General features: G+C 53.3%; 1 protein-coding gene across 14 annotated transcripts in view; it reads left to right on the plus strand.

The window, feature by feature from the left end:
- Nucleotides 1–14,677, plus strand: part of SZT2 (SZT2 subunit of KICSTOR complex) — a 67,391-nt gene that overhangs the window by 46,274 nt on the left and 6,440 nt on the right. For 11 of the 14 annotated variants that reach the window (XM_009206628.3, XM_021940496.2, XM_021940479.2 and 8 more), the window contains exons 30-62: nucleotides 34–126; nucleotides 272–362; nucleotides 454–747; nucleotides 911–1,052; nucleotides 1,225–1,332; nucleotides 1,420–1,483; nucleotides 1,674–1,859; nucleotides 2,230–2,397; nucleotides 2,475–2,562; nucleotides 2,688–2,759; nucleotides 2,948–3,149; nucleotides 4,350–4,449; nucleotides 5,163–5,292; nucleotides 7,145–7,297; nucleotides 7,380–7,482; nucleotides 7,566–7,671; nucleotides 7,762–7,873; nucleotides 8,677–8,795; nucleotides 8,907–9,071; nucleotides 9,338–9,422; nucleotides 9,585–9,749; nucleotides 9,849–10,016; nucleotides 10,421–10,554; nucleotides 11,187–11,353; nucleotides 11,477–11,574; nucleotides 11,659–11,791; nucleotides 11,973–12,103; nucleotides 12,230–12,330; nucleotides 12,403–12,579; nucleotides 12,778–13,045; nucleotides 13,147–13,226; nucleotides 13,311–13,436; nucleotides 13,557–13,756. In XM_009206628.3, coding sequence (XP_009204892.2) covers nucleotides 34–126; nucleotides 272–362; nucleotides 454–747; nucleotides 911–1,052; nucleotides 1,225–1,332; nucleotides 1,420–1,483; nucleotides 1,674–1,859; nucleotides 2,230–2,397; nucleotides 2,475–2,562; nucleotides 2,688–2,759; nucleotides 2,948–3,149; nucleotides 4,350–4,449; nucleotides 5,163–5,292; nucleotides 7,145–7,297; nucleotides 7,380–7,482; nucleotides 7,566–7,671; nucleotides 7,762–7,873; nucleotides 8,677–8,795; nucleotides 8,907–9,071; nucleotides 9,338–9,422; nucleotides 9,585–9,749; nucleotides 9,849–10,016; nucleotides 10,421–10,554; nucleotides 11,187–11,353; nucleotides 11,477–11,574; nucleotides 11,659–11,791; nucleotides 11,973–12,103; nucleotides 12,230–12,330; nucleotides 12,403–12,579; nucleotides 12,778–13,045; nucleotides 13,147–13,226; nucleotides 13,311–13,436; nucleotides 13,557–13,756 — 4,529 coding nt within the window. The remainder of the gene's footprint in view (nucleotides 1–33; nucleotides 127–271; nucleotides 363–453; nucleotides 748–910; nucleotides 1,053–1,224; nucleotides 1,333–1,419; nucleotides 1,484–1,673; nucleotides 1,860–2,229; nucleotides 2,398–2,474; nucleotides 2,563–2,687; nucleotides 2,760–2,947; nucleotides 3,150–4,349; nucleotides 4,450–5,162; nucleotides 5,293–7,144; nucleotides 7,298–7,379; nucleotides 7,483–7,565; nucleotides 7,672–7,761; nucleotides 7,874–8,676; nucleotides 8,796–8,906; nucleotides 9,072–9,337; nucleotides 9,423–9,584; nucleotides 9,750–9,848; nucleotides 10,017–10,420; nucleotides 10,555–11,186; nucleotides 11,354–11,476; nucleotides 11,575–11,658; nucleotides 11,792–11,972; nucleotides 12,104–12,229; nucleotides 12,331–12,402; nucleotides 12,580–12,777; nucleotides 13,046–13,146; nucleotides 13,227–13,310; nucleotides 13,437–13,556; nucleotides 13,757–14,677) is intronic. The other 3 variants (XM_009206635.3, XM_009206645.3, XM_031667735.1) reach the window with 1 other exon arrangement.

Here is a 14,677-nt window from a genome sequence, read left to right on the forward strand (position 1 = left end):
GACATTCTAACCTCCTTCTAAACCCCATAACAGGAGAAGTTCCTAGAGATAAGTCGTCTCCACTTCCACACAGTGCCTTCCAATCCCCACTACTTCTTCTATTGCCCTCCATCCAGCAGGCGAGAAGTGAGTGGCTCTCTTCCTTACCTCTCTTGTGCTCTCAACCCACAGTCCCAGAGGCCCACCCAGACCCTCTTGAGTCTTGGTTCCCTGAGACCTGGATGTTGCTCTTGTCTTGCCTTAGATCAAGCTGTCTCTTTCTTTTGCCTAGGATGAGGGGCCTCGGGACACAGTAGACAGAAAAATCAGTGACCTGGAGTTTTCAGAGGCTGAGCTTATGGGAGAAGAAGGTGTGTGGGCAAGTGAGTCAAGGTGGGGAAGGCTGCTTCACATGGAGATTCAGGGGCCTCCACTGCCAGCCTCTCCCATTGACCACGTGACATGCACTACTAGGAGACACATCTGCCTGCTGTGTGGTCACTGAGAGTGACCCAGAGCTAGAGGTAGAATACCGGGAGAGCCGTGAATCAGACCTGGGACCTGCTGGGCTAGACTCTGCTTCGCTGTCAGATGTAGACACTGTGAATCCTGATGAAGACTCCTTCAGTATCTTGGGGGACGACTCACCCACTGGGCCTGAGAGCCTCCTGCATGACCTGCCCCCACTCTTCCTGCACCTCACATGCTCTGTGCGGCTGCGTGGGCAGCACAGCTCAGTACCTGTGTGCAGCCTGCCTACCTGCCTGGGTGAGTTTGAGGCAGCCCAAGGGAAAGCCAAAGGTCCTGGAACAGCCTGCCTGTGTGGGCGTGGAGGGGAGCCTAGGGGTTGTGTTTTTTAACACTTAGAACTTGGAATCTGTGCTTATCTTAGAGCAGCCCTCAGCAACTGCTAACTTCCCTCCTCTCCCAGGCCAGGTGCTTTCCAGTCTGGAGGGCCCCCTAATTGGAGGCCGAGTTCCCTTGAGGGACCTCAGTGTGACTCTGGATGTCTTCGTGCTGACCTTGCCCCTGGAAGTGGAGCTCCCCACAGCCTCAGACCCTCAGCACCACCGGTGTGGCAGCAAATTTGGTGGGGGGTTTTGGAAGGGGGGTAGGGGGACCACTGAGGGAATCTTGAGCACTTGGGGACTAAGGAGACCTTGAGGAGTCCAAGAAAGGAGTGAGGAGGAGGCCCTGGTAGGATAGTAGCTCCTGACCTTTGATTTTTGTTCCCACCCTGTTCAGGTCAACATCTGAAAGCAGTGCTTCATTCCCACGATCCCCAGGGCAGCCATCATCTTTAAGGTCAGATGATGGCCTTGGGCCCCCACTGCCACCCCCAGAAGAAGAGAGGTACTTCCTTATCTCCCTCTCAGAGTTCATTACTCCTTTTCAATTTCATTTGCTGGAAACCAATATCTTAACCTTTCTTCCAATTAGGCACCCAGGTCTATCCAGTTTGGCCACGCCCCACAGACTGGCTATTGAGACCACCATGAATGAGGTGAGCCCCTCACCCCCAACACTGTCACTGATTCCCTTTCCATCAGGTGAGTGAGATAAGGTGCCCTCTTTGTTCTGGGATAGAAGTGAGACTTCTCTCAGTCTGTGAGGCAAAGTATCTTCTAGTCTGGGTTGAGGGGATGCCCAAGGAAGCAAGGGAGGTGTCCTTGTCACTTGCTGTCTAACTGTAGATCCGCTGGTTGTTGGAAGATGAGATGGTAGGGGCACTCCGAAGAGGGGGCATCCCCCAGAGCCCTGCCCTGCACCGCGCAGCTGCCCATATCCATAGCTCTCCTGGACGCTCCACCTGCCTTCGCCAAACTCTGCCACTGAGTTTTGTATTTGGGCCAGAGCGTTCCCTCACACAATTCAAGGAGGTAAGTTGCCCTCAGAACACTGCAGGGTCATCTTGGGGCCCATCCTTCCCTGGGTCCCAGGCACAGGACTGGAAGGCCCTCTGTTAGTTCGAGCTCATAGAGTTACCCCTCCTGTCTCCCTACTGACCACATCGTCTGCCCTCACCCCTGTGCTTGGCAGCCCAACTCAGTGGAAAGAAACCCAGCTCCCAACCTGGTCACTGCTCCTGTTGAACCTTAGGCAAGTCACTGAACCTTTTCTTACCTCAGCAGTGGGGATGCCAGCATCTGCTTTACCAGGTAGTTAGGAGCGTCTCATGAGGAAGTGTAGCTCACCACGTGTAGGGAGGGCTGCCCTGCCTAAACTGTGATCTTGGCTCCTGCTCTCTAGGAGTTCCGGCGCCTCCATCTCCCTGGCCATGTTCTTCTTGAAGACCCTGACAGTGGCTTCTTCTTTGTGGCAGCTGGCCAACAGCCAGGTGGGTCCCATGGGGAGCCTTCTTCAGCAGCCTGGGCTTGGCACAGTCACGAGGACAGGGCTGAAGGCATCGAAGGGGAGGTGAGTCTCACCTGGGAATGGAGGGGGGTGGTGGGTGTTTGGGGCCTATACCTCAGTCCTGACTTCCTATTTCTCAGACCCTGACAGCCAGCCCCCAAGCACCTGGGTCCCCAGAGGATTCTGAGGGTGTCCCCCTCATCAGCCTGCCCAGCGTGCCACAGGGAGGTAAGAGAGGACTTGGGCCGCAAAGTCTGGGGGCCAGGACCAGATCCCTGACCATGCTTCCATTTTTGGAGGGAGGCCCTGGACAGGATTGAGAGAGGCTCCAGGCATATTCTTTCTCTATCCAGGGAGTCAGCCTGGGCCCAGCCGGGGGCTAAGTCTCATGTCCAGTCAGGGCAGTGTGGACTCAGACCACTTAGGTAAGCTGGGGGAGGGGGTGAAGGACTCTAAGCTGATGGGAGGTGGGCTTAGGGCTGCACTGGGAAAGGTCTGGGCAGGAGGCATCAGAAGGGACTAATCTGAAGTGCATCAAGCTGGATGTACCTGGAGGATCAGGTGAGTCGGGCCCAGCTTCGGATGGGATTGACCTTCAGTGCATCTGACACAGGTTATGATGGTGGCAGCAGTGGCTCAGACAGTGAGGGTCCCAATGACACCCTTGGTGAGAAGGCCCCCTTCACATTGCGGACTCCACCTGGGCCAGCACCTCCACAGCCTTCACTCTCAGGCCTCCCTGGGCCCTCCCTGCCTGACTTCTGGCTCATTGTCCGGGTCCTGCAGGACCGTGTGGAAGTGTATGCACATGCACGGTAAGTAGAAGCCAGGGCCTGCACCCTCACGCTCCCATTAACCTCTTCTCTCTGCTCCCACAGTACCTCTCTCCAGTGTTAGAAGTAAGACTTGGGACTGAGAGCTTGGGTAGAGATCCAACTTGTATTCTTAGGTTGGTGGCTCCTGATCACTTTCCACATCTTACAGCTAAGCACATCACATTCAACTGTCTTATAGGAGTCAAAAAGCTGATGGGGATTTTGGCTTCTAGATGAGCATTAACAACATCTAAGGTTCACAGCAGCTTCAGAAGTTCGTGTATAAAAATAAGGCATAATAAGGCTGGGCATGGTAGCTCATGCCTGTAATCCCAGGCATTTGGGAGGCCGAGGCAGGTGGATCACTTGAGGTCAGGAGTTCGAGACCAGCCTGGCCAACATGGTGAAACCCCGTCTCCATTAAAAATACAAAAATTAGTTGGGCGTGGTGGCAGGCGCCTGTAGTCCCAGCTAATTGGGAGGCTGAGGCAGAAGAATCTTGAACCTGGGAGGTGGAGGTTGCAGTGAATGAGATTGTGCCACTCCACTCCAGCCAGGGCAACAGAGCAAGACACTGTCTCCAAAAAATAAAAAATAAGGCATAATAGCTAATATTTATCAAGTGCATACTGTGTGGTAGGCACTGTTCTGGTGCTTACATGAATCCACTCATTTATCTACATAACAACCCTACGGCGTATTAATATCCTTATCATTTGGGTGAAGAAACTGAAGCACAGGTCAGTTAAATACTTGCCCAAGGCCATAGTAAGTGACAAAGCCAGGATTCCTGCATAGGCATTGGTTCACTACTGCTGTCATCTCAGGGGTGGGTGGGATGTGCAGGGTAAGGTGGGGTTGAGAAGAAAGGAAAACCACCATTCCGACAAACACTTCAGAAGAAAGAAGAGGTACACAGCATAAAGGAGCCTCAGTGTGGTGCCCGTATGGGAGCTGGTGAAGCAAGTGTGGAGCCTCGGCATCCAGAACTGCTCTTGAGAATTCCATCTCTTCCATTTCCCACCAAGTTTACCTCTGTCCAAGCCTGCTCCCTTTTCATGGTTTCCCTTGGCCCCACTTCCATGACTTTCCCTCCCCTTCGTGATACATATAACTGCAGTTATGTCATATATACATATCATGCCATTACATATAACTCCTCCTCACTGCAGTTCTAGTCAGATTATCCTTCCTTCCCAGGAGCCTGATTCGGGAGGATGGGGGGCCAGGCACTGAGTGTCGCCACCTGCAGCAGCTCCTGGTGAGGCGAGTTGGGGAAATCTGCAGGGAGGTCAACCAGGTAAGGGGCAGGACTCTCCAGGCCCTGAGACAGAACAGATGAGAACCAAATTTCTAAGAACTTGATTTTCAGAGGCTATTGGTCCATTTCAGAATCAATAATTATGGAAAGTCTTTGACTCCCTCAGTTAGTAGGATGCTGTTTCTCCCCCAGCTCCCTACAACCTTGGGAGTGCTCCACAACCCACCCCCAGTAACAGTGGGTTACTCTTTCAAACCATCCCAGTAACCATGAGATACTCCCTCTCATTGCACTGTGCTAGCATTAGTGATATACTAGTGACCCAGACAGAGGGACGCTGTAACTCTGTGGAGCTTGTGTAGAATGGGGGACAGTTGAACAACGGAATTACACAACTTATTTCAATTACAATTGTGAAGAATCCTAAAAGGAACAGTAGAAGCTGCTATGAAAGCATGTAACAGGAATCTGACCATCTGAAGTATCAGGGGAAGCTTCTCAGAGGAAGTGAGTTTTAAGCTGAGACCCGAAGGATGGTGAACAGATTCTGGCGCCAAAGGGGACAAGTGTTCCTAACTAAGAATCCCTCTCAGAGGCCTGAGCTCTGACCTCTCAGTGATAACTGATACTCTTGTTAACCTCCAATCCCCAGTGATAGTGGTCATTCTCTCTGGCATTTGATCACCCCTGACCACCACCACCCACTTAGGAGGAGATATTTCCGTTCCCTGACCTCGTGCTCCTTCTCCCAGCGACTGCTTCTTCAAGACCTTCATGACAGCCACGTGTGTAACTCTCTTCTGGTGGCCGAGAGTGAAGAAGATCTGTGGCGCAGCGAGACTCCCTTCCACTCCCGTCAGCGGGCACCACTGCCCAGTGATGGTGAGATCCCACCCACGAGCCTCCCTCACAAGGCGGTGCTGCTGCCCTTTCTTTTACTGAATACTCTGGTGAAAGCTGAGGGCCGAGTCCTCATTACTTGGTCATCAGTGCCAGGTACTAGAGAGAGAGCGAGAAGGATGGGACAGGAAAGGATCACTGGACTTGGCTGCTGAACGTCATTGGCTGATGAACATCAGTGACTTTCATGGAAGTACTTTCGGTAGAGAGATGGGAATAGAAAGCAGATGAAATTAAAAGTGAAAGAGGGTGATAGGTGGGGCCGAGAATAACTACTCTTACAAGTAGCTTGGCAGTGAAGACAGAGAAAATAGATACGGCAGTAACTAAAGGAAGATGGGGGCAAGGAAGGAGCTTTAAAATAAAGTAGAGACTTGAGCATGTTTATATTCTATAGGGAAAGAGCCAGTGGAGAGGGAGAGGTTGAAGAATACAGAAGAGGAGAGATCATTGAAGGGGCATCAGGCCATGATCCATCTTCCTAAGAGCCTGCCTCTGCCTGGCCCTGTCTCGTTACCCAGAATGACCATCTTTCCCTGGCAGGGAAATAGACAGGAATGAAGAGTTTGGGGGAGTGAGGACAAGCAGGCCCAGTTCCCGTGTAAGAGAAATCCAGAGGGGAGGAGCCTGAAGGCCAGTAGAATTGGCCGCCTAATCGGCTGTTCCTCCAGACAGGCAGCCACAGGACTGCTTTGGGATTTCCTGTCATGGTAAGGGAACAAGATAATCCACTCAAGATAGTAACTGAAGTCTCAACACTTCTCCCTTCTCTTATTCCTGATGACCTCTCACCCAAACGGATAGAGGAAAAGCTGAACCATAACATTCCTTTGCAGTTCTTCTCTGGTTTAAAAGTAAAATCAGACTACTCATTATTTTTAACATTCTCAGCAAGTCTGTAGACAAATGTTTCTGACATCTGCAGGAGAGTGCATCTCTCAGCATGTTCTGGGATCTCCTCCTTATCAAAGCAGAGTCCCCATAATTAGTGGACTCCCATGGTTTCAAAGGCATCTTCTGCAAATTGAAGATGAGCTAGGACAGGCGAACACTTTTACTTCAGAATGACTTCCGGCAGCCTGAGATGTAAAGCCAGTCAGAACCCAGACATAGCCCTTCCTCGTTTTAGTCTCTCCAGACTTTTTCCCTGAAACCCTTAGCAACCAGCATTCCATTCCAGAGCCTCTGCCTCTACACAGAAACTGCAGCCTCCTGGGTAGCCTGTGTGCTGTTCACACTTGACAGCAGCTTCTCTGAGAGCAAAACTGCCACTTTGATCCACCGCAAGGCTCCCTGGAAACCTGAAAAGGGTCAAAGGAGGCATTGTACTGTAGCCATGGGCTCCTGTGTACTGCCACACTACCCTTTGGGTTTGTTGGCACTTCTGTCCTCCAAAGCCCAGGACACAGTTTATCCCTCCTCTGCAGCTGGTGTGCATAAGCAGCCATACCCTTTTGGTTTTAATGAGGTTACTGTTGGAACTCCCCGGAGGACATAGTGCTACAGTGCTACTGACATATATTATGACAGGGTCAGAATCTCTTGGCATGATCTTGAGGATTTCCTCATGCTTTGCCTGCCTTGTTACCTCTCCTTAGCTCCTTCTCTAAGTCTCCTTGAGATACCTGTAGAAACCTTTGTGCTATGACCTGTGTTCCTAAGGGCACGCGTCTGCCTGGCCCTGTCGTGTTACCCAAAATGATCATCGTTTCTCTGCAGTAATCAGGGACAGGTCTGGAGGAGTGAGGGCAAGTATGCCAGTTCCCAGGTGAGAAGTCTGTGGAGGGCAGAGGGTGGTGTGTCCCATTTCTAATCCCTGCTCCCCTTCCCCCAGATTATGCTGCTGATGAGAGCTGTGCGCCCCGAGGGTACCTGGCAGCCACAATGCAGTTTGTCCCTGGCCATTTCTCCTGTGACGTTGTGTGGGGAACTGTGATCCGAGTCCATTCACGCCTCAAAATGGGACCCAGCATGGGGGTCTCTCGGGGTATGTGATTGGCATGACAGGGCAGGTGAACATTGGAAGGATCTGGAAAAGGCAGTTTCCTGAGCCCACGTTACTTCCCCAGCCATCCAGGCCCTGCGCTCTGTGCTCAATGCCTTCTCTGTGGTGAACCGGAAAAACATGTTTGTTTATCAGGAACGAGCAACAAAGGCTGTGTACTATCTTCGGTACGTGGCCCTTGGAAGGTGGGTAGGGCATGAGTTAAGGATGGCATGGGAGGCATGTCCAAAGACATGCTGCTCTTTCCCAGGCTCCTGGAGACATCCTGCAGTGACCGACCATGGAAAGGGGATGCGCTGCCCCCTTCCCTCGCTCTGTCCCGAAGCCAAGAGCCCATCTACTCTGAGGAAGCCTCGGCATGTATCACTCCCACTGCCTGATGCCCCTGTGTGCCCCTTGCACTTTGCCCTCTGGAGCCAGGGCCCTGACCACAGTTTTCCCTGTAGGGTCCTCGTTCTCCCTTAGACATGGCCTCCAGCCGCAGTTCAGATGCTGCTCGTCCTGTGGGCCAAGTGGACAGACATATCCAGCTGCTGGTCCATGGTGTTGGGCAGGCAGGTAAGATCTGAAGAGGGGGTAGGGGAGTGGCCACATGAGGCTCCAGAATCCTCTGGGACTTCTCTTAGAACCTTACAAGCATTACACTGAAGTTATGTAACAGTTGCAGCCCAAGACCTGGCACATATTAAGTGAGCCATAAATACTAGCTGGAGGCTCCAGACCCTCTGGGACTTCTCTTAGAACCTCGTATTACTCCGCCCTGGGCCCCTCCTCTAGTTCCTGCTGTGCTCAGGGCTTTCCGCAAGCAGGAGCTGCATGGGAAGGAACTGGCTTCTGCCATGTTCAGGGATAGGACTGCAGTTGATTGAGGCGCAGCTTGGGGAAGGGGAGCTGGGGTGACTGGAGAACTGGTGGTGCCACCGGCCTGATACCAGACTGGGTTCGGGGTGAAGAGGATGGTTATTTGGGATATATTTTGCCCGAGGTGTCCAGTAGGCAACTGGATTTTCCAGCTAATATTTATAGCTCAGTTAACGTGCTGGTCTTGGGCTGAGACTGTTACATAACTTCTAGTGTAATTCTTGCAACAAACTTATGAGGATGATGCTATTATAATTCTTATTTTATGGATGAAAGCCCTGAGGTTTTGAGAGTAAAACTCAAAAAGTATCCACAGTCACATAGCGAGTAGCTTGGCAGAATTGGAACCTAGTGCTGGCTACCTCCAGAGCCAGCACTCCTAACGCTGCTTCTAGTATACAGGGAATTGGGAATTGTTTGAGTTTGGTATCTTAGGGTTGCTATGGGGGTAGCTGGTTCCTCTACCAGTGTCCCCACCTTCCCACCATGGCTGTGTCAAGGTCCTGAGATCACGGATGAGCTCGTGCGAGTTCTGTGTCGGCGCCTGGATGAGGCCACACTGGACGTCATCACAGTCATGCTTGTTCGGAACTGCAAGCTAACACCAGCTGATGTGGAGGTCAGCTCCCCTCCAGGCACCAGCATCCTTCCCAGACTCAGCCACAGGTGCTGGGACAGTCTAGGCTGGAACTTCCGCATTCAGCTCTGCCCTCTTCTTCCCACTCTGCAGTTCATCCAGCCCCCTGGAAGTCTCCCCTCAGAGGTGCTGCATCTGGCCCTACCCACGTCCTGCAGGCCCTGGCTTCCAGCCTTGGCGTGGTACCTGCGGCAGAACTTGCTCATCTTCCTGCACTCTCCCAAGTACACAGATAGCAACAGCCGGAACCACTTCCAAGTGAGATTGCACTCATTTCTCTCCACACTCATGTGCACCCCTGCCGCCTGCCCCACGCACACCCTTACTCTTTCCTCCAGATACCACTATATGTACCTTTGTCCATGGACCTGGGTATACCCGTGCCCCCGGGGACCATTATTACCCACTTGTGTCTTCTCGTGCTCCCATGTCTACCTGCACCACGTTCCCCACTGTGGGCACCCATCCCTGAGGGTTTTGTCCATTTGCTTGGTCTTAGTGCTCTGTGGCTGTTCTTTCCCCAGCATCCACTCCCACCACAGGGTGGCCTCCCTGACTTGGACATCTACTTGTATAACAAGCCTGGTGGACAGGGCACTGGGGGCAAAGGTATGGTGCAGGGCACGGGCCTGTGGCACCACCAGGTGAGGGAAAGCCTTTTGCCATCCTGTTGCTGAGAGGACCTTTCCCAGGCTTGCAGCTGAGTGGAGGGTCTTGGGAGGGGTGGTCTGCAAGTCCCACAGCTGAATCTTCCTATGGATTTCTACCCAGGGGTTGCCTGCATCACTCTAGCCTTTGTGGATGAAGGAGGAGCCCCCTTGTCAGTGGCGCTGTGGCCCCCCTCCTCTCCGGGACCCCCAGACCCACTGCGAGAGGAGGAATTTGAGCAGCTGACCCAGGTCATCCGCTGCCCGGTTGTTGTGGACGGTTCTTCAGGTGGGACAGCTTGGTCAGAGGATGAGGTGTTCAGTAATTGCTGTGGGAGGTAAGGGTGGTGAGTAGAGGGGGATCTAGGGTCCCCTGTTCCCCTTCCAGCTCAGAATGGGGCCCCACGGCTTCGACTGGATGTGTGGGAAAAGGGGAACATTAGTATTGTGCAGCTGGAGGAGAAGTTCCGAGGAGCAGCTCGCCAGGCCCTGGCCGATGCCATCATCGAGCTTCAGCTGCTGCCAGCTTCACTATGTACAGAGGACACACCCTCAGGTACGCAAGTCAAGAGGTCCTTGGGGTCCAGAGAATGTCACAGATCCAGGCAGGACAGTGTGGCAGGTGAGGGTACAAAGATGGGGTTTAGGGGAAGCATGACAGAAAACTACTACATCAGAATCACTTACTTACAGTTGTCCATGAGCTTGTCTGTGCATCATCCAGGTGCTACACTGGCAGCAGTGAATGGCTGCAGCTGCTCACCCACTTAGATAGGGCTGTTGCATCAGAAGCTCGCTTCATACTAACACATGCGGTTGCACACTATCAGTTGTATATACTGTCATTCACTGACAGGTAGAGTAGGAGGCAGGTCACTGTCATACCAGTCTTGAGATTCAGTTTTCTGGAATGGGGATTGATGATCAGTGATGGGTGTCTGTAATATCTGGTGTCCACAGGAAGTCTCAGGAACGGATCGTTGGAAACTAAGAGCTCTGCAGGCCGAGCTAGCACCTTTCCCCCTGCCCCTGTCCCTGGGGAGCCTGTGACTCCACCCAGCAAAGCTGGCCGGCGTAGCTTCTGGGATATGCTGGTAATGGGAGGAAGTGGTGAAGTGGGCATCTACCTTTCTGCCTGCCTCCTAGCTCCTCTTACACTCCCTCCTGCCTCCCAGTCTCCTATAGGCCTTGCCACAGTCTCCTTTCATATGAAACTGCTCTGTCCTGCCAGACACCATGGCATGTACCTTTAGTCCCAGCTCCTCAGGAGGATGAAGTAGGAGGATTTTGCTTCAGGCCAAGGTTCAAGGCTGTAGTACGTTGTGATCATGCCTGTTAATGGCCACTGCACTCCAGCCTGGGCAACATAGAAACACTCTCTTAAAAACACAAAACAAAAACTGCTCTGTCTTTTGGACTGGATTTTGCAGAATGTGGCAGTTCTCACTGATGTAGAGGGAGCCTTAACTTACTATGTGCCTTCACTTCCATTTTTCTTGTCGGATCCTCACAACAGCTTGCAAGATAAGTAGAGCTTTTACAGTGAGGAAGGTGAGGCTCAGGAAAGTTAAGTAACCTGCCCAGGGCTCCTTAGCCTGCCCCTGGGGAAGCCAGGGTCTGAACCCAGACCTCTGAACCCTCCTAGCTCACTGCTGTTCCATAGTGCCTCCATCCCACACCTTTCCTCTTCCCAGTAGCCCTTCCTCATTCACTGCATTGCCCCCAGAGTAAAACAGAATGTGGGGATTTGGGTTCCCCCAAAACAACTGATGACATTGTCCTGGATCGGCCAGAAGACACTCGGGGCCGGAGGCGTCACAAAACCGAGAGTGTTCGGACTCCCGGTGGAGCTGAGCGGGCACCGGGCTCAGATTCTGGAGCCCAGAGACAAAGGTGTGTGTGTGATGGTATTGTGCCCTGGGAGAGTATGGGCGTGAAGTCACAGATAGCCGTGGTCTGTATAAACATACAAGTGTCATGTATGGACATGAGGCTCTTACTCCCACTGTCTTTCAGACGCCGGACCACACAGCTAGAAGAGGGTGAGGTGGGGACCCTTCATCCTGTGTTTGCCCGTGCTGCTCGGCGCTGGATGGAGTTTATGGTTCAGATTGGTGAGACCCCAGCCTCCCCTCCCATCCCTCAACCCCAGCCTGGTCTCCATCCTGCAGCTTCATAGTGACTCCTCTGCCTCCCAGGTTGTGCCTCAGTGTCCAGAAGCTCCACCCACATGGTGTCCCGGTTCCTCCTTCCATCCATCCTGTCTGAGTTCACCGCACTAGTCACCTCAATGGCTGGAGACACCAGTGTCCGCATCTTTGAGCAGCGTTTGTGAGTGTAGATCCTATAGAATTGAAGGGAACTCCCCTAGACTTGCTAAAATCTGGGCCTATAGGAAGCCAAACCAGAGGAAACTGAGCTAGGAGAGGTGGAAACAAGGTCCAGGGAGGTGAAGACTAGGCCAGGGAGTGGTGTCATGGATGGCCTTTCTGTCTGCCCTCCTTTTCAATAGGGGTTCAGAGCCAGAGATCTTCAGCCCTTGTTCCCCTGGGCAACTGGGCCCCTCTCCCCGCCCTGCAGCTGAGCGGTGTCTGCTGCTTCTGGGAAGGAACTTCTTGCAGTGGAGGAGACCAACACAGCAGGGTGAGGGCATGGCCTGTGGGGGTAGGCTAAGAATAAGTGGTGGGGTCTCTAACCTTGCAAAGGGGAGGGTGGGATCAAGGGGGATCTGTTCCCAGGCCCCTGTTGTGCCCCTCCCCCATCCTGTAGCTGCCAAAGCCATGCAGCGCTTCGAGCCAGGAGGTGATGGGAGCTCAGGGCGAAATGCTCCCCGGCAGAGGCTCTTGCTACTGGAGGTCGTGGACAAGAAGGTACATATGGGCCAGGGACTGGGTGGGAAGAGGGGTTCCATAATCTCACTGACCCTGACCCCCGACCTCCAGCTACAGCTGCTGACCTACAACTGGGCTCCAGACCTGGGGGCAGCATTGGGCCGAGCACTGGTTCGCCTGGTGCAGTGGCAGAATGCACGAGCCCATCTCATCTTCTGCCTACTCAGCCAGAAGCTTGGACTCTTCCATCATTATGGCCATTTGGACTTCCCTGTGCGAGACGAAAAGGTGCCTGCTGCTGTGGCTCTTCCTATAGTTTTGGCTACTGAGGGGTCAGTTAAAGGAAAAACCAGCTCAGAAGCTGGAAAGATGGGACAGACTGAGGGCAGAGGTAGTGGGGAGGGAGTCTGAGAGAGGAAGCCATGGGATGAGAGAGAGCGTCCGAGGGCAAAGGCTGTGAACCCATTGCAATGCTCTGTCTCTCAGGAGCCAAACCCATTCCTGCTGCCAACCATGGAAGTGGAGACCCTCATCCGGAGTGCAAGTCCCCCGCTGAGCCGTGAGCAGGGCCGGCTGAGTGGGTCCTCTCGTGGTGGGGGTCCCCTTCCCCTGGACACATTCCCCTTTGACGAGGCCCTAAGGGATATCACGGCTGCCCGCCCCAGCTCCATACTTGGTCCTGTGCCCAGACCTCCTGATCCTGTCACCTACCATGGACAACAGTTCCTAGAGATCAAGATGGCAGAGCGCAGAGGTGAGGGTACTGGGACAGGCAGCGGGGACAGGAAATCTGTGGAGTCTGGGAGGAAGCGGGTGACAATGCCTGGGGCTACTACTAATGCCTTCAACCCTCAGAGCTGGAACGCCAGATGAAGATGGAAAACCTGTTTGTAACCTGGCAGCAGCGTTCTACTCCAGCCACCATGCCCATCAGTGTGAGTGACCCCAGCTTGCATCTTCCTTGAGGATCTCTGATCCTGCCCCGTCACTGCGTCATGCTCACTGCCCTGTTTCCCCAGGCTGGAGAGCTGGAGACCCTGAAGCAGTCATCTCGCCTGGTGCATTACTGTGCAACAGCCATGCTCTTCGACCCAGCTGCCTGGCTGCATGGGCCCCCAGAGACCTCTGGACTCCCTGAGGGGCAGGTGAGGCTGACTCCCAGACTTCTAGGAGACCTTTGCTTACCCCACAGTGACCCCCTCTCTTCCATCCCCAGCAGGATGGTTGACAGTGGGGAGAATCTTCCTTGATCTTTACTCTCACAGCGGCGCCATCGCCCTGAGTCAGGGTCTGGGAGCCGAGAGGCCCCCACAAGCTGTGAATCATTGGATGTGTCGCCCCCGGGAGCCCGTGAGGAGCCTTGGCTGAAGGAGCTGAGCTTGGCTTTCCTGCAGCAATATGTGCAGTATCTGCAGAGCATAGGTTTTGTGCTGGTACCACTGCGGCCCCCCTCACCTGCCCGCAGGTGAGCCCGTCCCTGCTTTCCCTTCTCTCTTCTCCTCCTGCACTGCAAGTGGGGCCCCACAGGCCCTTCCTCCTTTTACAAGGTCCTATGTTGACAAGTCAGGCTGGGCCCGTGCATGTTCATCCCACCAGGCTCGCACACGTGTGAGGGTTTTGGATACTTTCACACAGCCCTCGGACGTGTCCTGCAGAACTTGTATGCTTTGTGGAACTCATGATGACACTTGTACACAGAACTGTGTCCATTCTCACAAAGCTCATGCCCACACATATCTTGTACACTTACACACTTGCATACATCTCCCCATGTGAATTTTTTTTGGAGATGGAATCTCGCTCCGTCGCCTAGGCTGGAGTACAGTGGCGCGATCTTGGCTCACTGCAACCTCCACCTCCTGGGTTTGAGCAATTCTTGTGCCTCAGTCTGCCAAGTAGCTGGGATTACAGGTGCACACCACCCTGCCTGGCTAATTTTTTGTATTTTAGTATAGATGGGGTATCACCATGTTGCCTAAGCTGGTCTTGAATTCCTCAACTCAGGCAGTCTACCCACCTCAGCCTCCCAAAGTGCTAGGATTATAGTTGTGAGCCATTATGTCCGGCCTGCACATGTAAATCTTGTACATACTCCTAAGCCTCTGGATCTAGGCCTTAATGATTCCCGTCCTGATCATCCCACTGACCTCTCCTGAGATTTGATGTGGTTCTTGGCCCAGGGAAGTCCTTTTCTCACCAAGGACCTCTATGCTAGGCCTACTTGCATCACTGTCCTCGGCCTGTTCTTGGTCATGTTCACCCACTGGCCAGTACTGACAGGTCTGAGTCTTGGGAAGTAGGCAGCCCCTCTGTCACCACCTCCATTTCCCCTGAGCGCAGGGACAACTCTGCAGCCACCTTTTCATCCACAATTAAATCTCAGATT

This window comes from Papio anubis, chromosome 1 (genome assembly GCF_008728515.1).
Source record: "Papio anubis isolate 15944 chromosome 1, Panubis1.0, whole genome shotgun sequence".
Taxonomy (NCBI): Eukaryota; Metazoa; Chordata; class Mammalia; order Primates; family Cercopithecidae; genus Papio; species Papio anubis.